This window comes from Choristoneura fumiferana, chromosome 24 (assembly GCF_025370935.1).
Source record: "Choristoneura fumiferana chromosome 24, NRCan_CFum_1, whole genome shotgun sequence".
Taxonomy (NCBI): Eukaryota; Metazoa; Arthropoda; class Insecta; order Lepidoptera; family Tortricidae; genus Choristoneura; species Choristoneura fumiferana.
Window position 1 is genome coordinate 4,114,961 of NC_133495.1, and position 13,537 is coordinate 4,128,497.

At 39.6% G+C, this 13,537-nt stretch overlaps 2 protein-coding genes across 2 annotated transcripts in view; one reads left to right on the top strand and one right to left on the bottom strand.

Annotated features, from left to right (window-relative positions):
• The window catches only part of Dyb (Dystrobrevin), a 35,901-nt gene that overhangs the window by 13,358 nt on the left and 9,006 nt on the right, over nt 1-13,537 (top strand). Inside the window, exons 13-17 of the mRNA XM_074106508.1 lie at nt 781-955; nt 9,984-10,084; nt 10,715-10,803; nt 10,882-10,944; nt 12,701-12,796. Of these exons, the coding sequence (XP_073962609.1) occupies nt 781-955; nt 9,984-10,084; nt 10,715-10,803; nt 10,882-10,944; nt 12,701-12,796 (524 nt within the window). The remainder of the gene's footprint in view (nt 1-780; nt 956-9,983; nt 10,085-10,714; nt 10,804-10,881; nt 10,945-12,700; nt 12,797-13,537) is intronic.
• On the bottom strand, nt 2,080-6,388 carry LOC141441668 (uncharacterized). The gene is made up of 4 exons (XM_074106467.1): nt 6,291-6,388; nt 4,563-4,980; nt 3,211-3,458; nt 2,080-2,661 (listed from the first exon to the last, which is right to left on the bottom strand). The coding sequence occupies exons 2-4, from the start codon at nt 4,966-4,968 to the stop codon at nt 2,614-2,616; spliced, it is 702 nt and encodes a 233-aa protein (XP_073962568.1). The 5' UTR covers nt 4,969-4,980; nt 6,291-6,388; the 3' UTR covers nt 2,080-2,613.

The following is a 13,537-nucleotide window of genomic DNA, read 5'->3' on the forward strand; positions in this document are numbered from 1 at the left end:
CCCGAGCTAGTACAACAACCGCCCAGCCAGGTTCGAATCTCGGCGGTGGTCATATGTGCACATGGGCCCGGGCTGCCCCGTCACATTGGCAAATTGGTGTTTTTTTCTGTATAATTATACAATTTTACAGATTGATAAGCAAATTGTCTCTTTGCGAATTAGGATTTGGCAGGAGGTAGTGGTGCAACATTAACTATTCGCCTTTTATTAAGGGTTGGAGGTACATATGCCAATGTTTTATGTAACTTTACAATACTACATCCCATGTACAGCTTCCTTATTGATGGGAGATTACATTCCTTGTATAAATCACCAGTAGGATATCCAAAGGGTTTGGAGAACATAACCTTGTGTAAGAACCTTTGCGCTCTTTCCACTTCCGACATTTTAGTTTTGTTAGCCCCACCCCATATCGGGATACAGTAAGTAATAACAGATTGGGCTAATGAAATATATATTTTAATATATCAAAAATCCAAATTAGTTTCCTGATCCTTCCATTAAGATAGTCAATGTGGTAGTGCCAAGATAGTCGATGGTCCAAGATTATGCCAAGGTATTTGGTCGAATATCGATCGATATGTATAGCGGAGTACAGCGATTCATGTTTTATTTGCGCGGATTTTGTATCTGTTTACTTCACAAATGTCAAAGGAGAACTGACATTTACCGCCATTTGCAAAAATTATAGCATCTTGTGATAGGGTGATGAGAATACTTTTGCGTCACCGTGTACTACTTATGGGTACTAGACAGTTCTAGCTTGAATGTATTTGGCAGGCGTCAGCAAGAGGCGGAGGCGTCCGCCGGCGGCTCGGGCTCCGCGCCGCCGCTGGTGTCGGAGCTGCGCGCGCTGCGCCAGCGCAAGGACGAGCTGGAGGGGCACCTGTCCTCGCTGCAGGAGTCGCGCAAACACCTCATGCAGCAGCTCGAGGGGCTGATGCGGATGCTCAAGGTAACGTCGCCGGCCCTGCTCCATAATCGGGGCGGGTTAATATCATTTCGTCTAAAAAGCACCTGGTCTAAGTTGCAAGTGGTCTAAGAAGTAACTGGTATAAGTAGCAAGTGCTCCAAAATTGTTTGACTCTAAGTCCACGGAGCTCCGCGCGGAGCTTCTATTCCGCGTGGCGTGGCTGAAGCGTTTCGCGCCTTGACGTACGTCTAACCTAACCTATGTTTTTTTTATTTTTTTTGTCAAAAACCAGGTTAGGACCAATTGCTTTTTAGACCACTTGCTAATTAGACTAGTTGTTTCTTAGACCTCTGCGGTACTTAGATCAGATGCTTTTTAGATGAATTGATACTATAACATCGTGGCGGCGTTAATCTTTGTATTATTGTTATTATAAAAAAAAACAATTACGTTGCTCACCGGCGACCTTATAATAGCTACGTCTATGCAATAAATGTGTGTTCATGCAGCTCCCACCACCACCACACTGCAGAACACAAAGCACAGAAACCCAACTATCACCACCACCACACCATACTGACAACAAAACATGATGACAACCGTTCACCTTGTTTCCAAATGTTCGTCTATTTTACTGAACTTATTATTTTAAATGTTTGACTTTTATCTATAAGTACTTACAGCCGCGTTGTCACTAGGGGACATGTCGCGGAGACAAATCGCCCGAGATTCACGCAGAAGTCTGCTACTTTGTCCCTCGACATATCGCGTGTCTACGCTCGCAGAGCATCGACTAGCGACAAGTCCCGCAACCCGTCAATGTCGCAAGCGACCGTCGGGCGACATCGCGCGGGACACGTAAAATTCGTTTCGGGCAACAAGGTCGCGCGGATTTTTTTTATTTTTTATTTTTCTTCGTCTGACTGGGGCAAAGATCATAGGCTCATGCATAGATGTTTATTTAACGTTTGGGCTCCACAGAAAACCAGCGTTACTGCACATAATGTGCGGCAACACATCCTAGACCCTTTTGGTATCCTGCCGTGTCACCAAGTAACATAGTTTTAGTGCTAGTTTTAGTCTTAGTTTTAGGTGGTACTTATGGAGCCAAAATAAACCTTTCTTTATTTCTTTTCTTTCAAATGTCCCCTAGTGCAAACGCGGCTTAATGCTCATTAATTTCACCAAGTCCGTTTTACGAGGTGGTGCAGCGCGCGGCTGCTCTGACAGAATCACCATAATAATTATAATCTCCAGGAGTTGAATGCACAAATTATGTGAAAGAATTCACGTTCGCTTTTACATTGTTCGATGTTCCTGGGTGGAACTGGCGGCTGAAGGACTATATTCCAGTGGAAATACACACAGATACACAGGTGCACAGATATTTCTCCTAAATTGTCCTCGCAATGCGTCGCTCCTAAAAGATCCTCGCTGCTAGTTCTATCGCCTTCAAGCTCACAAGATCCATGCCTCCAGTGCTCTATTTCACGAAGCTACCAGTTATAACTTACAAGCGGTAGTCTTTGTTTGACAGTATGCGTTGAAAAGAGATTACCGCTTGTAAATTGTAACTCTTCGTGAAATGGGGCACAGATAACACTTAGATAATCAATAAAAAATATAATTAAAATAGCATTTATTCAATTGTACCGTGTTTGTTTAAATCAAAACCATTCATTTCATTGTATCCCAGTTTGTTAAAATAATGATGGTTGCTTCGAGTGATCCAGATTGGCTTTCAGATTCTGTAAAAAAAGTTTGTTCTTGTAAATTTAATTTTTGATTCATACACTTGTAATTTTGGTTTGACTTGAAATTAGGTTGTACATTCATGCCAACTTAATGAATTGCAATCTGTTTTACTATTTTTCAAGACAGTTATTTCCCGCAATTTCGTTAGCGTCTCCTGAGAACTTTTCACTGTCCCAATATGAAAAGTAGCCTATGTCAATTTGGCAATGTAGCTTTCAATCTGGGAAAGATTTTTAAAATCGATTCTGTAGTTCCTGAGAGTATCCCCTTACAGGTGGACCATAAATCAATTTGGCACCATAGTGACTCAGAAATCAAATTGATTGGCCGTAGGTACAGTCGAGTTCATAAACATCTGACCAATTTATCAAAAATATGTGAACACGACTCTATTGTTAACGGCGTAGAAGTGGGTTCAGATATTTTTGATTAAATTTTTGCTCAGGAGTTCGCCAACTCGACTGTACACAGTAGTAACGAAGTTAAGCTTTTATTATCTTAGTATAGGTTAGTATATTTATCTATATGAAGCTATAATTTACTTCTGGAGTTGTATCCTCGTATTCGAAATAATAATCCGTGCCAAATGTATTTTGAACATTAAAGTCTTCAAAATTTACCAACGACTTCATAATTGTATCTGATGTCTTGTATATCGCATTTGTATCTTTACGCGGTTTGATGTCTTTACGTGGGTTGTGTAATGATGCTGATGTGTGGAAAAAGCAGTTGGCGAATTCCATGGCTGCCGTGGATGCGCATTTGATGAAGGGGAAAAAACCCACGGGATCTGGAATAAAGGGTTAATTCAACCTTAAGGCTGCGCTTTCGTCAGATGTGTTGTGAGGGATGTGTTTCTCATGAACCAATAGAAAACGCTTCATTTAGGTAGGTACCTATCCTTGCTCAGCTCAGATGTTTCCACTAGAGCTGTGGCTGTGCGAGGATAGGTAAATTAAGCATTTCTATTGGTTCGTGACAAACACACTCTCTAGTGGAAACGCAGCCTAATTAATTACAGTTGTAAAACTGAATTGCGTAGTTGCGCACCAGAGTGGAACCTTTTCGAATCAAATGTCATGTTGACAATTGAAGTTTCCTAGTTAAAAAATCCATGTCCCTCATTTATAGCGCGTACCTACACACCGGCCCAACGAGCGCCAACGAATGGGTTCCGTTGGTCCTGTCTGGATGGCTTAGCGAACGCCAACGATCGTTCGTTGGCGTGTGCCGGCGATCCGAAGCGTAGCGGTAACATTGGCGCGTACACACCGGCCCAACGACCGAAACCCATTCGTTGGCGCTCGTTGGGCCGGGTGTACGCGATATTACATAATCGGAAAATATTGATGATGATTAAGATGAAGCGCATCAAAGTTCGGAACTGGGAGCCTGTGACGTCACGCCGTGCTAAAAATTGTCGCATGGCGTGACGTCACACGAAACTTTAAATGGCTATATCCGTTTTTTTTTTAATTCGACTGGATGGCAAACGAGCAATTGGGTCTCCTGATGGTAGAGATCACTACCGCCCATAAACATCTGCAACACCAGGGGTATTGCAGATGCGTTGCCAACCTAGAGGCCTAAGATGGGATACCTCATGTGCCAGTAAAAACACAACAGTGCAAGCACTGCTGCTTCCTGCTTCACGGCAGGATTAGCGAGCAAGATGGTGGTAGCATTAATTGAGGAAAGAAATAAATACGCGTCCAATACTTTATAATAATCTATTTTTATATGACGGGGGGGGGGGGGGCAAATGAGCAGGCGGGTCACCTGATAGAAAACAATCAACTAACAGACTAGTAAAATTTTTAGGACTGTAGTCCATTCTTTGCGGACGGAGTCGTGGGCAACAAGTAGGTATAAAAGTATAATTGATTGAACTTACCCTCCATCTCCACGGGGCCATGTAACTCGCAGACCACAAACGCCTTGACACCTTCATAGGCACATTCAGTAAACTTTGAGTCTTTTGCAGTAGCATTTAACGATTTTATTAAACCTAATAACTTCTGAAATACTGCTGAAGTATTAAAATTATCTTCATTGACATTGATTGTACTTTTCAATGGTTTTTTCCAACTCTTTTTATCTTCTATCGAGTCAGACACTTTATTGGTCTCAAGATTTGCCAGTTCTTTGGATTTCGTCCTTCCCACTTGTAATTTTTCGTCTTTCTCCATGGAGCCAATGTCGTTTTTTTGGTGCTCGTCGGCCTCTAATTTTCCTATGGCTACACCCATAGACCCCGTCACGACCAATAGGATTCCAACAGTTGATAGTAAAATGTTCATGGTTATGGATAACTGGAAATATAGAAGTCGTTAAGCTTGTTTTGCTGTTGTTTGGTTCGGTTCGGTGGAGTCATGTTACTAAGCTATTTATGTTATGTTATTTCTATTATGATATTCGTAGAATTTAATATACTTATTGGTTTGTAGGTATGTTTTTTTATTGAACGACACGTGTGAACTACGGAACCCTAAAAAAGTTTTTGTATGTGTACAGTCAAAACCGTTGTATAAGTATAACGACATCGAAGGGACAGCAGTTATTCGCGAGAACCCTTCGATAGGTTCAGGGTTGAGCGAGGTTGGCCCAGGTCGACCTAGACATTTGGCTTTTCAGGCATTGCACTTCAAACATATACAAGTACTAGAGTTTACCCGTGGTTTCGCACGCGTAAACTATTCGATCTGTAGTTACAATTGAAATTCCGGGATTTTACAAAATTCCTCTGGGAATTCCCAAGATCGTGGTCTTCATTGAGGTTGTGTCAAGAACAACTGTCCAAAATTTCATTACTCTAAACCCAGTGGTTATTATTTCGAGATTTTATCCCTATCCCGTGGGAATATCGGAATGCGTCCAGCCGTTTTAGCGTGAAGGAGTAACAAACACACACACACACGCACATACACACACACAGACACACACACTTTAGCATTTATAATATAAAGTAGGATCATAAATCTGTCCGTATGCAGTAGAAAGGCGCCGTAAAGAACAATCGAGATGTTGAATCGAAAGAAGCGATTTGGTCGTCATAATCCGTGCAATATTTTGGTATATTCTATCTTGGTATTATCTTTTGCGTTGATGCTTTTTCCTGGTCATTACATCCGATATGTCGTTGTAACTGGTGTCGCTAGAAACTTTAGACTGTATTATCATTTTAACACTTAAGATAGGAACCCTGCTTATTGAAAGTGGAAGTATTCCACTGGAATTTATATGATGGAGTTAATACGAGAAATTAACGACCACGTGTTTAAATAAAAACATATTATTATGCTTCGCATTCCTGCATGCGTTTTGACGACCGGATGGCCAACTGGTTAGAGAATCTGACTACGAAGCTTGAGGTCCCGGGTTCGATTCCTGGCCGGGGCAGATATTTGTATGAATAATACGAATGTTTGTTCTCGGGTCTTGGATGTTTAAAAATTCTGCGTAGGTGTTCTGAAGAATAAATGAAGCATGAATGTAGGAATCGTTAAAGAAAACCTCGTTGCAGTTTTTGAGAATCCCCTTGAGAATTCAGTAAAATCATGGAATTTCAATTCAGCTATCGAACCGAACCTCGAGTGAAACCGCGGCGAAAAGCACTACTTACAAAATAGTTTATTTTCACAAAACAGGAATATATTGAAAAGAGTTTTTTTTTATTGTGCCAAAAGCCACTTTCTTAGTTTAAAACACCGACTCGCACTAAGTATTGGCTCGGTAGAAACTTAACAATTGTGCCCTACATAGCCTTCTTATCAATAACAAGTATTGTACTCCAATTAGCTTTCTAATGCTTAGAAAGCAATATCCAGTTTCCCTTGCCAATACCTTGGATGCTGACTGGCGTAGCTACAAACTTTTATTTGCTGGTGGAAAAAATTTGAATTAATATTACGATAGGAAAATAGTTGAAGGTTTAGCATGTAGCGCCTTTGGTCGAGTGCAGATTAAAGTTTGTAGAGTGATTGTGGATTTAAGTGCTCTTTGTTTGGGGGAACTACCTACGGTGCTAACTTAGGTGGTACAATCAACGGTAGACGTTTCATTAATTTCATTATTGTTGAAAAACAGTAATATTTAACAATATACGGGTCGATCAAGTGTTACATAGGGTTTGTAAATAATAATTAATAATAAAAACATTCGAATTTAGTACCTGCTCCTTTTTTTTGAAGTTGGTTAAAATACACAATTGTTATGTGATATAATGCAATTTTCTCAAAAATCTCCAACTTTACATTTACAAGTATTTTTGTATTTGTTCAGATACATATAATATAAAAAAAAAACATTGTGTACCTACGAGCTTTACGGTAAAGTAAAACATCGTAAGAAAACCCGCACAAACCGGCGAAGTAATTCAATGGTGTGTGTGAAGTTCCTAATCCGCATTGGGCCCGCGTGGGAACTACGGCCCAAGCTCTCTCGTTCTGAGAGGAGCCCTGTGCCCAGCAGTGGGACTTATATAGGTAGGCTGGGATATTATAAAAAATAGAAAAGAAAAGCTGGGGCCAGGAATAAAACCCGGGTCTGTGCCAGCCCGGGGTGCGTGCCCTTACGCTACCATTTCACGTAAAAATTTCCTAATGTATTCTCTATTTAGTAACAGCAATAAGAATCAGTTAGGAGCACTTTGTGTTTGAAATCCTTAAAAAAAAGTGTACGTACAGTACCCCGCCATAAAGATTGCACATCGGTCTTTGGAAGGAGACTCGGCTAATTACGACTTCGTGGAGCGTTGTCACCAACTACTTATAATAATTCATAATCCATTTATTCATAAAATTCACATAAGAAAGACAGGTAATATAAACATTAAATAAATAATAATAATCTTAGGTCTATTAAGTAAAATTTAGTTAAGTCTAAGCTAGGTTACATTACAAGTGTAACTTATGTGACGTTTGTCAGTCGTTGTACGGGTGCAGTAGAGTGCGGACGGATTTAGATTAAAAACTATACTAATATTATAAAGAGGAAAGCTTTGGATTTTTGGATGTTTGTTACGAATTAACTCAAAAACTACTGGACCGAATTTAAAAATTCTCTCTCTTTTAGAATGCTAAATTATTCCAAAGTGCCATAGGCTATATTTATTAACAGAAAAAAAATAGTGTTCCGTACTAAAACTACAATAATGTAACTCAAAGTGTAAAAATAGGTGCCATAAAACATCTTTCATCGCATGCGCTGTAGAAACTATTGATTATAGAACAAAAAAATGTTTCACGATATTAAAGAATACATCAAGATCTACAAAAAACTTCGCGATACCATATGGCCAACTATTGTAGTTATGTCACTATAACTACTTTTTTACATTTTAAAAGTTGACAAAAATGACGACTAAAATCAGACCATGTTATCCATACCTTTGTTTTATTCCTTATACAAATAAATATAAAAAATATTTTATATTCGAGACGGTTTCAATACCTGTAGATTACTTTTTGAATTATTCAAATCGGACATTCCATTCAAAAGATATTACGAAATTAAGGGGCTGTTTCACCATCCATTGATTAGTGTTAACTGGCGGTTAGGTGTGATGCCGTCTCTATTTGTTTTGTTCGAATAGACGGAGATGCCATCACATTTAACCGTCGGGTAACGCTAATCAATGGATGGTGAAACAGCCCTTAAGAATGTCAATCTAACCAAAAAATGCATTTACTCTACGTTGACGCGCCCCGGCTTCGTGCGTGTCGGGTGTAGTTTTTGGGAAATTGGGATGCACAAAAAAAAATCTATAGTTTTATTTTATTTTTGGGAAGAATAGGATATTTTAAGATACCATTTTCATCGATTTTGAATTTGGATTAGTATTTCATTTTTTATATTTTTATAACGAAGTACGCTGGATGACGTCATAGTGAGACAGCCACGTTCCATTGCCTGGAAAAATTCAGGTCGTACAGAACATAATCTGTGGCATTACAATGTGACAATAATACAAGCACCTAAACCATGACAAATAGTTTTATTTATTTCTCTTCTTTTAGCTTCGATTATTTCTATGTGTGTTTAATGGTGTGATTGTAAATAGATATTTTTTATTAAAAATCTGATATTTAAATTATTTTATGTTTACTTGTAACGTAGTAATTTAATAATTTAATTTGTAAAAATACATTGGAAATACTCGTATGCATTTCGGACTTTACGATAAATGACAACGGTTTAAAGCCGGGTCGCATCATGTGATTAAAGTTCTATCTTTGTCACTCTTTGCTACTATAAGCAGGACAGCAACATTTCAAACTCAATTTGCTTTAGAGTGTAGACCTGCTTTAGAACTGCCTTTGTGACGGGACACTGCAAATTTTGATTATTTATGTAGTTTATCATATTTTTGGAATCTGAAATCTGAAAACGCTTCACAAAGCCTATTTCTCCAAACGGTTTCCGATTTATTATACGTTGTCAAAAATTGGAACATCCCAATTGAGTTGAAAAATTTGCGTGAAGTGCCCTTGATTAGAGACCTTTTTAGAGTTCTGTGCCCAAAGGGTAATAAAAACGGCACCCTATTACTAAGACTCCACTGTCCGTCTGTCTGTCTGTCACTAGGCAGTATCTCATAAATCGTGATTGCTAGACAGTTGAAACTTTCACAGATGATGTATTTCTATTGCCGCTATAACAACAAATACTAAAAACAGAACAAAATAAAATGTTTAAGGGGGGCTCCCATACAACAAACGTGTTTTTTTGCCGTTTTATGCTAATGTCTAATGTTGTATAGGTACAAAACCCTTCGTACGAGAGACCGACTCGCACTTGACCGGTTTTTTTTTTTTTACTTTGCCCGTGCGAGGCCGGGGCGGGTCGTTTGTATATAATAAAGAGTTGTCGAAACCCCCCAAAACTTAAAATTGTAAGATGGCGTATTTAGGAAAAATAGGGATCTTTTTTCTAGTAGTTGCAACAGCTCTCTATAGATATCCGAAGTCACATGTCAATAATTTGACGTAAACTAATTAAGTCTATAAATGTATAAAACGTCACTTGTTATAAATACGATGATTGATGGACGGCCGCCAGTGTTCGGAAATCGTCGTGAACAGCCGATTGTCTTTTTCCGAAGACCGATGTGCAATCTTTTTCGCCAGGTACTGTATGCAAAAAAGTATTTATTCGCTCCACCACAAAATACAATACAGAGACAGTAAGAAAAACACGACCTTAAACTATAGCCGGTAGACTTATGCAGTGGAGACTGTTGAACTAGGGGAAACCTGTATGTATGTGAGTGGTGATTATAATAAGTTATTATTAATAACGGTTGTTTGTCCGTCAGACGCAGCAGTCGTCCCCGCGCTCGACGCCCAACTCGTCCCCCCGCTCGACCAAGAGCCCGCCGCTGCCGGGTGCGCAGCCGCAGCCCACCGCGCCTGAGAGGTATGTCGATAAAGCCGCGTACACATTTATCTGTCGTGTTGTGTTGTGATGCTGTCTGTCTCTCTCTTTCTCTATAGCTTTGATGCGACACAACACACTGCATCAGATAAATGTGAACGCAACCATATACAATATATGAAACCGATACCGTTCTGATGCGTCACGACACAACATACTATGACTATGACAAATACTAAACTACTAATAACTAACTAAAGACTATGATATAGAGATATGATGAACAAATAACTCACGTCTTGTCGAGATTAGCCCGACATCTACGAGTACATCATAATCGTCGACAAAATTACCTGTCATTTATATCCACCTGTCTTCACCTATGTTCGACAAATAAACGTATTTGAATTTGACAATTGATGTGCGCGTTTTGCAGCAGCCATCGTGGCGTATGCTCCAAGAAGAAGGGCTACGAATTAGTTCGAATTTATTTAAACTAAAAAATTAAATATATTTTATATTACGATATCTCGAACGACCACGAACCGGAAGACGAAGCGTTGGCAAGTGTCAAGTTGTAGTTCACTGTGGCGTTCTAAGAGGGAGGCCTTTGTTGTTCACCAGTGATATATTTTTTCACAAGTCATTAAGTATTATGCTATATTTTTGTAGGGAACCTACTACTCGGGGTACAGTTCGAAGCGCGCCCCAGACACCTTCTCTCGGGGAGCGCGAGCGCATCGATATGACTCACAGTCTCGGTATGTAATCCTACCTCCTAACGTAACAGCGTTTGTATGAAGAAAACTGATTCCATAACTGACTTCATTTATTTATAGGTGGGATGGAAAGTATGGGCAACGATGGCAGAAACTTCCATCAGAACCAACGGCCGACCACAAGTGAGTAAAAGTAAAATAAAATAATACAGGTATAGTGTACCTAATTAAGTTCAAAAATGATTTGTTAGATTATTTTCCCACAATCATTTTTTCTTTGCAGCAAAATTTATTTTCGCGTTTTTACACGAATTTTATTTTTACAAGCTTGGTTTTTTTTCATGAAGCTTATTTTCACATTCGAACAAACTCAAACTCAAACTCACAACATTTATTGACAAGAAAAACACACTACATCACAACAAAAACACAGTAAAAACATAAATAGGAAAAGAGAAGAAAATAAGAGATATTGTCACATTCGCGACATTCGCGTTCTCTTTGTGTTGCATTTTTTCCCAGTCGCGTTTTTTCCCAATCCCAATCGGTACAGAAACAGTCTCGATGAAGCTCCGCTCACGCGGAGCTCCTATCCTGGGTGGTTTTGGCCCTTCGGGCCTATGCAAAACTAACATAACCTAAACCTGTTAAGCCTGGTTGTGTGGTTTAGTAGTGGGGTACATAAGACTCGGTGGGAAACAGGAGCTCTGTGATACCAGGGCTCCATCGACACTGTTTCTGTGTCGATTGGGATTGGGGAAAAACGCGAATGTGAAAATAAGCTTCATTAAAAAAGCAGACTTGGAAGTATTGTCCTCGTGAAAAAAAGCGAAATGAAAATTTGCTACATAGAAAAAACGATTCTCGGAAAATAATCTAACAAACCTCATAAATAGCTTTACTCCTCAGTAACTTGTCACTGCCATTAATTTAAAACAATACAAACGTCCCAGGGGTGCTTGTCCCTACAGTTTTCTAGGGTTCGGCTCAAACTTATTCTAGTGCTGCCATCTATTACCAAAGAATAATTTTCTCTTGACATGAAATAATGCACTCGTGGAGTACCTACTTGAAAGGGCCATAGTTATGTTTGAAAAAGTCCTTGTCATTTGCTTTATTTGGATAATAATTTCCTTCTGTCATTTTGTTTCTTAATTACCTAGATACATAGGTTAACTACCAGTTGCCCGCGGCTCCATCCGCTTAGAATTCGTTTTTGAACTAAGCAGTTTTCCGGGATAAAACTCAAACTATATTTATAATGAATTTCATCTAAATCGGTTCAGCGGTTTAAACGTGATAAGGTAACAAACAAAAAACAGACTTACAAACTTTCGCATTTATAATACTAGCCGGTTACCCGCGACTCCGTCCGTGTAGAATACGGTTTTCACTATCCCGCTGGAACTATGAAATTTTCCGGGATAAAAACTATCCTATGTCCTTCCCCGGGACTCAAACTATCTGTATACCGAATTTCATCTAAACCGGTTCAGCGGCTTAGACGTGATAAGTTAACAAACAAAAAACAGACTATAAAGTCTGTTTAATAAAAGAAGATAATAATAATAACAATAAAAAACTATAACTATACCTAGTCAAATAACTCGCCCCTCGCCATTCCCGCCACAAAGGTGCCCATAACGCTCGCGGCATTTCCACGTTGGATAGCTATGGACAGCCTTTGCACCAGAAATGACTCGGAGCGAGGGTCCTCCCCTTTTTGCTTGAGTCGACGGCCCAAATCACCTACAAAACGCTTTGCATCCGCCCCCCAGCAGCCCGCCGTCTCCACCGCCAAGGGAACGAATATATACCCCCAAAATATATAAAAACAGACTTACAAACTTTCGCATTTATCATATTAGTGGGATAATCTGTTTTCTTTTCTTCCCACTTTATCAATAAATGTATATTGATGATATTATTGTATTCGCAGTGGGCATAGACAACCGCAGCCTCAGGAGCGACCTGCTCTACGCAGCGGACTCCGTAACTAATGCTATGTCGACGCTAGTGAGGGAACTCAATTCCGGTCAGTTGATATGTCACTATATCTCTACCTTGCTTCTTTAAACTATAGAGTATACATCTGGCACGTTAAAAAACACGTTGTAAATGTTTGAAAAGAAAAAAAGGAATATATATATTTTATATATATTAACAACTAGTGTTTACCCGCAGCTTCGCACGCGTAAATCATTAGATCCAGCTGTTGTATTGAAATTCCGGAATTTTGCTAAAGTCCAGTGGGAATTCCTAAAAATTACGCCGTGGTTTCAGCGTGAAGGATTAACAAACATACACACACACACAACTCACAAACTTTCGCATTTTTTTTATGTTAGAGAGGCCAGACAAACGAACTAGTGGGTCACCTGATGTTAAGTGATCACCACTGTCCATAGACACCCGCAGCGCTTTACGCGATGCCAGTCCGTTGTCGGCCCTGCAGAAAATTGTACACTCGCCTCTTAAAGGCGCCCGCCCAGGTCGTAACTCGATGGGAAGACCCCAGCGGGAAGCTCGTTCCAGATTTTGCAAGTTCGCGGCAAAAAGGACCGCTTAAAACGCACCTTCGACGGTGCCATTCATCAACATTTATAATATTAATAGGATTTCTGCCACCCACGCCGTTTTTATTATGTACCTGTACTATCAAAATCAAGTTCGATATCTCATTCTATCGAACTGTTTCAAATAGTGGTAGATAGAAGAAATGGCAATTGCGATTATGGACGCCCTAGAAATGGCATTACAGGAGATAATAATGATC

Coding starts and splice junctions, on each gene's coding strand:
- LOC141441668 (XM_074106467.1), bottom strand. CDS start 4,968: ATGAACATTTTACTATCAACTGTTGGAATCCTATTGGTCGTGACGGGG. Junction 3,459..4,562: donor TGGCCCCGTGGAGATGGAGG/GTAAGTTCAATC, acceptor CCTTTATTCCAG/ATCCCGTGGGTTTTTTCCCC. Junction 2,662..3,210: donor ACGAGGATACAACTCCAGAA/GTAAATTATAGC, acceptor CTTTTTTTACAG/AATCTGAAAGCCAATCTGGA.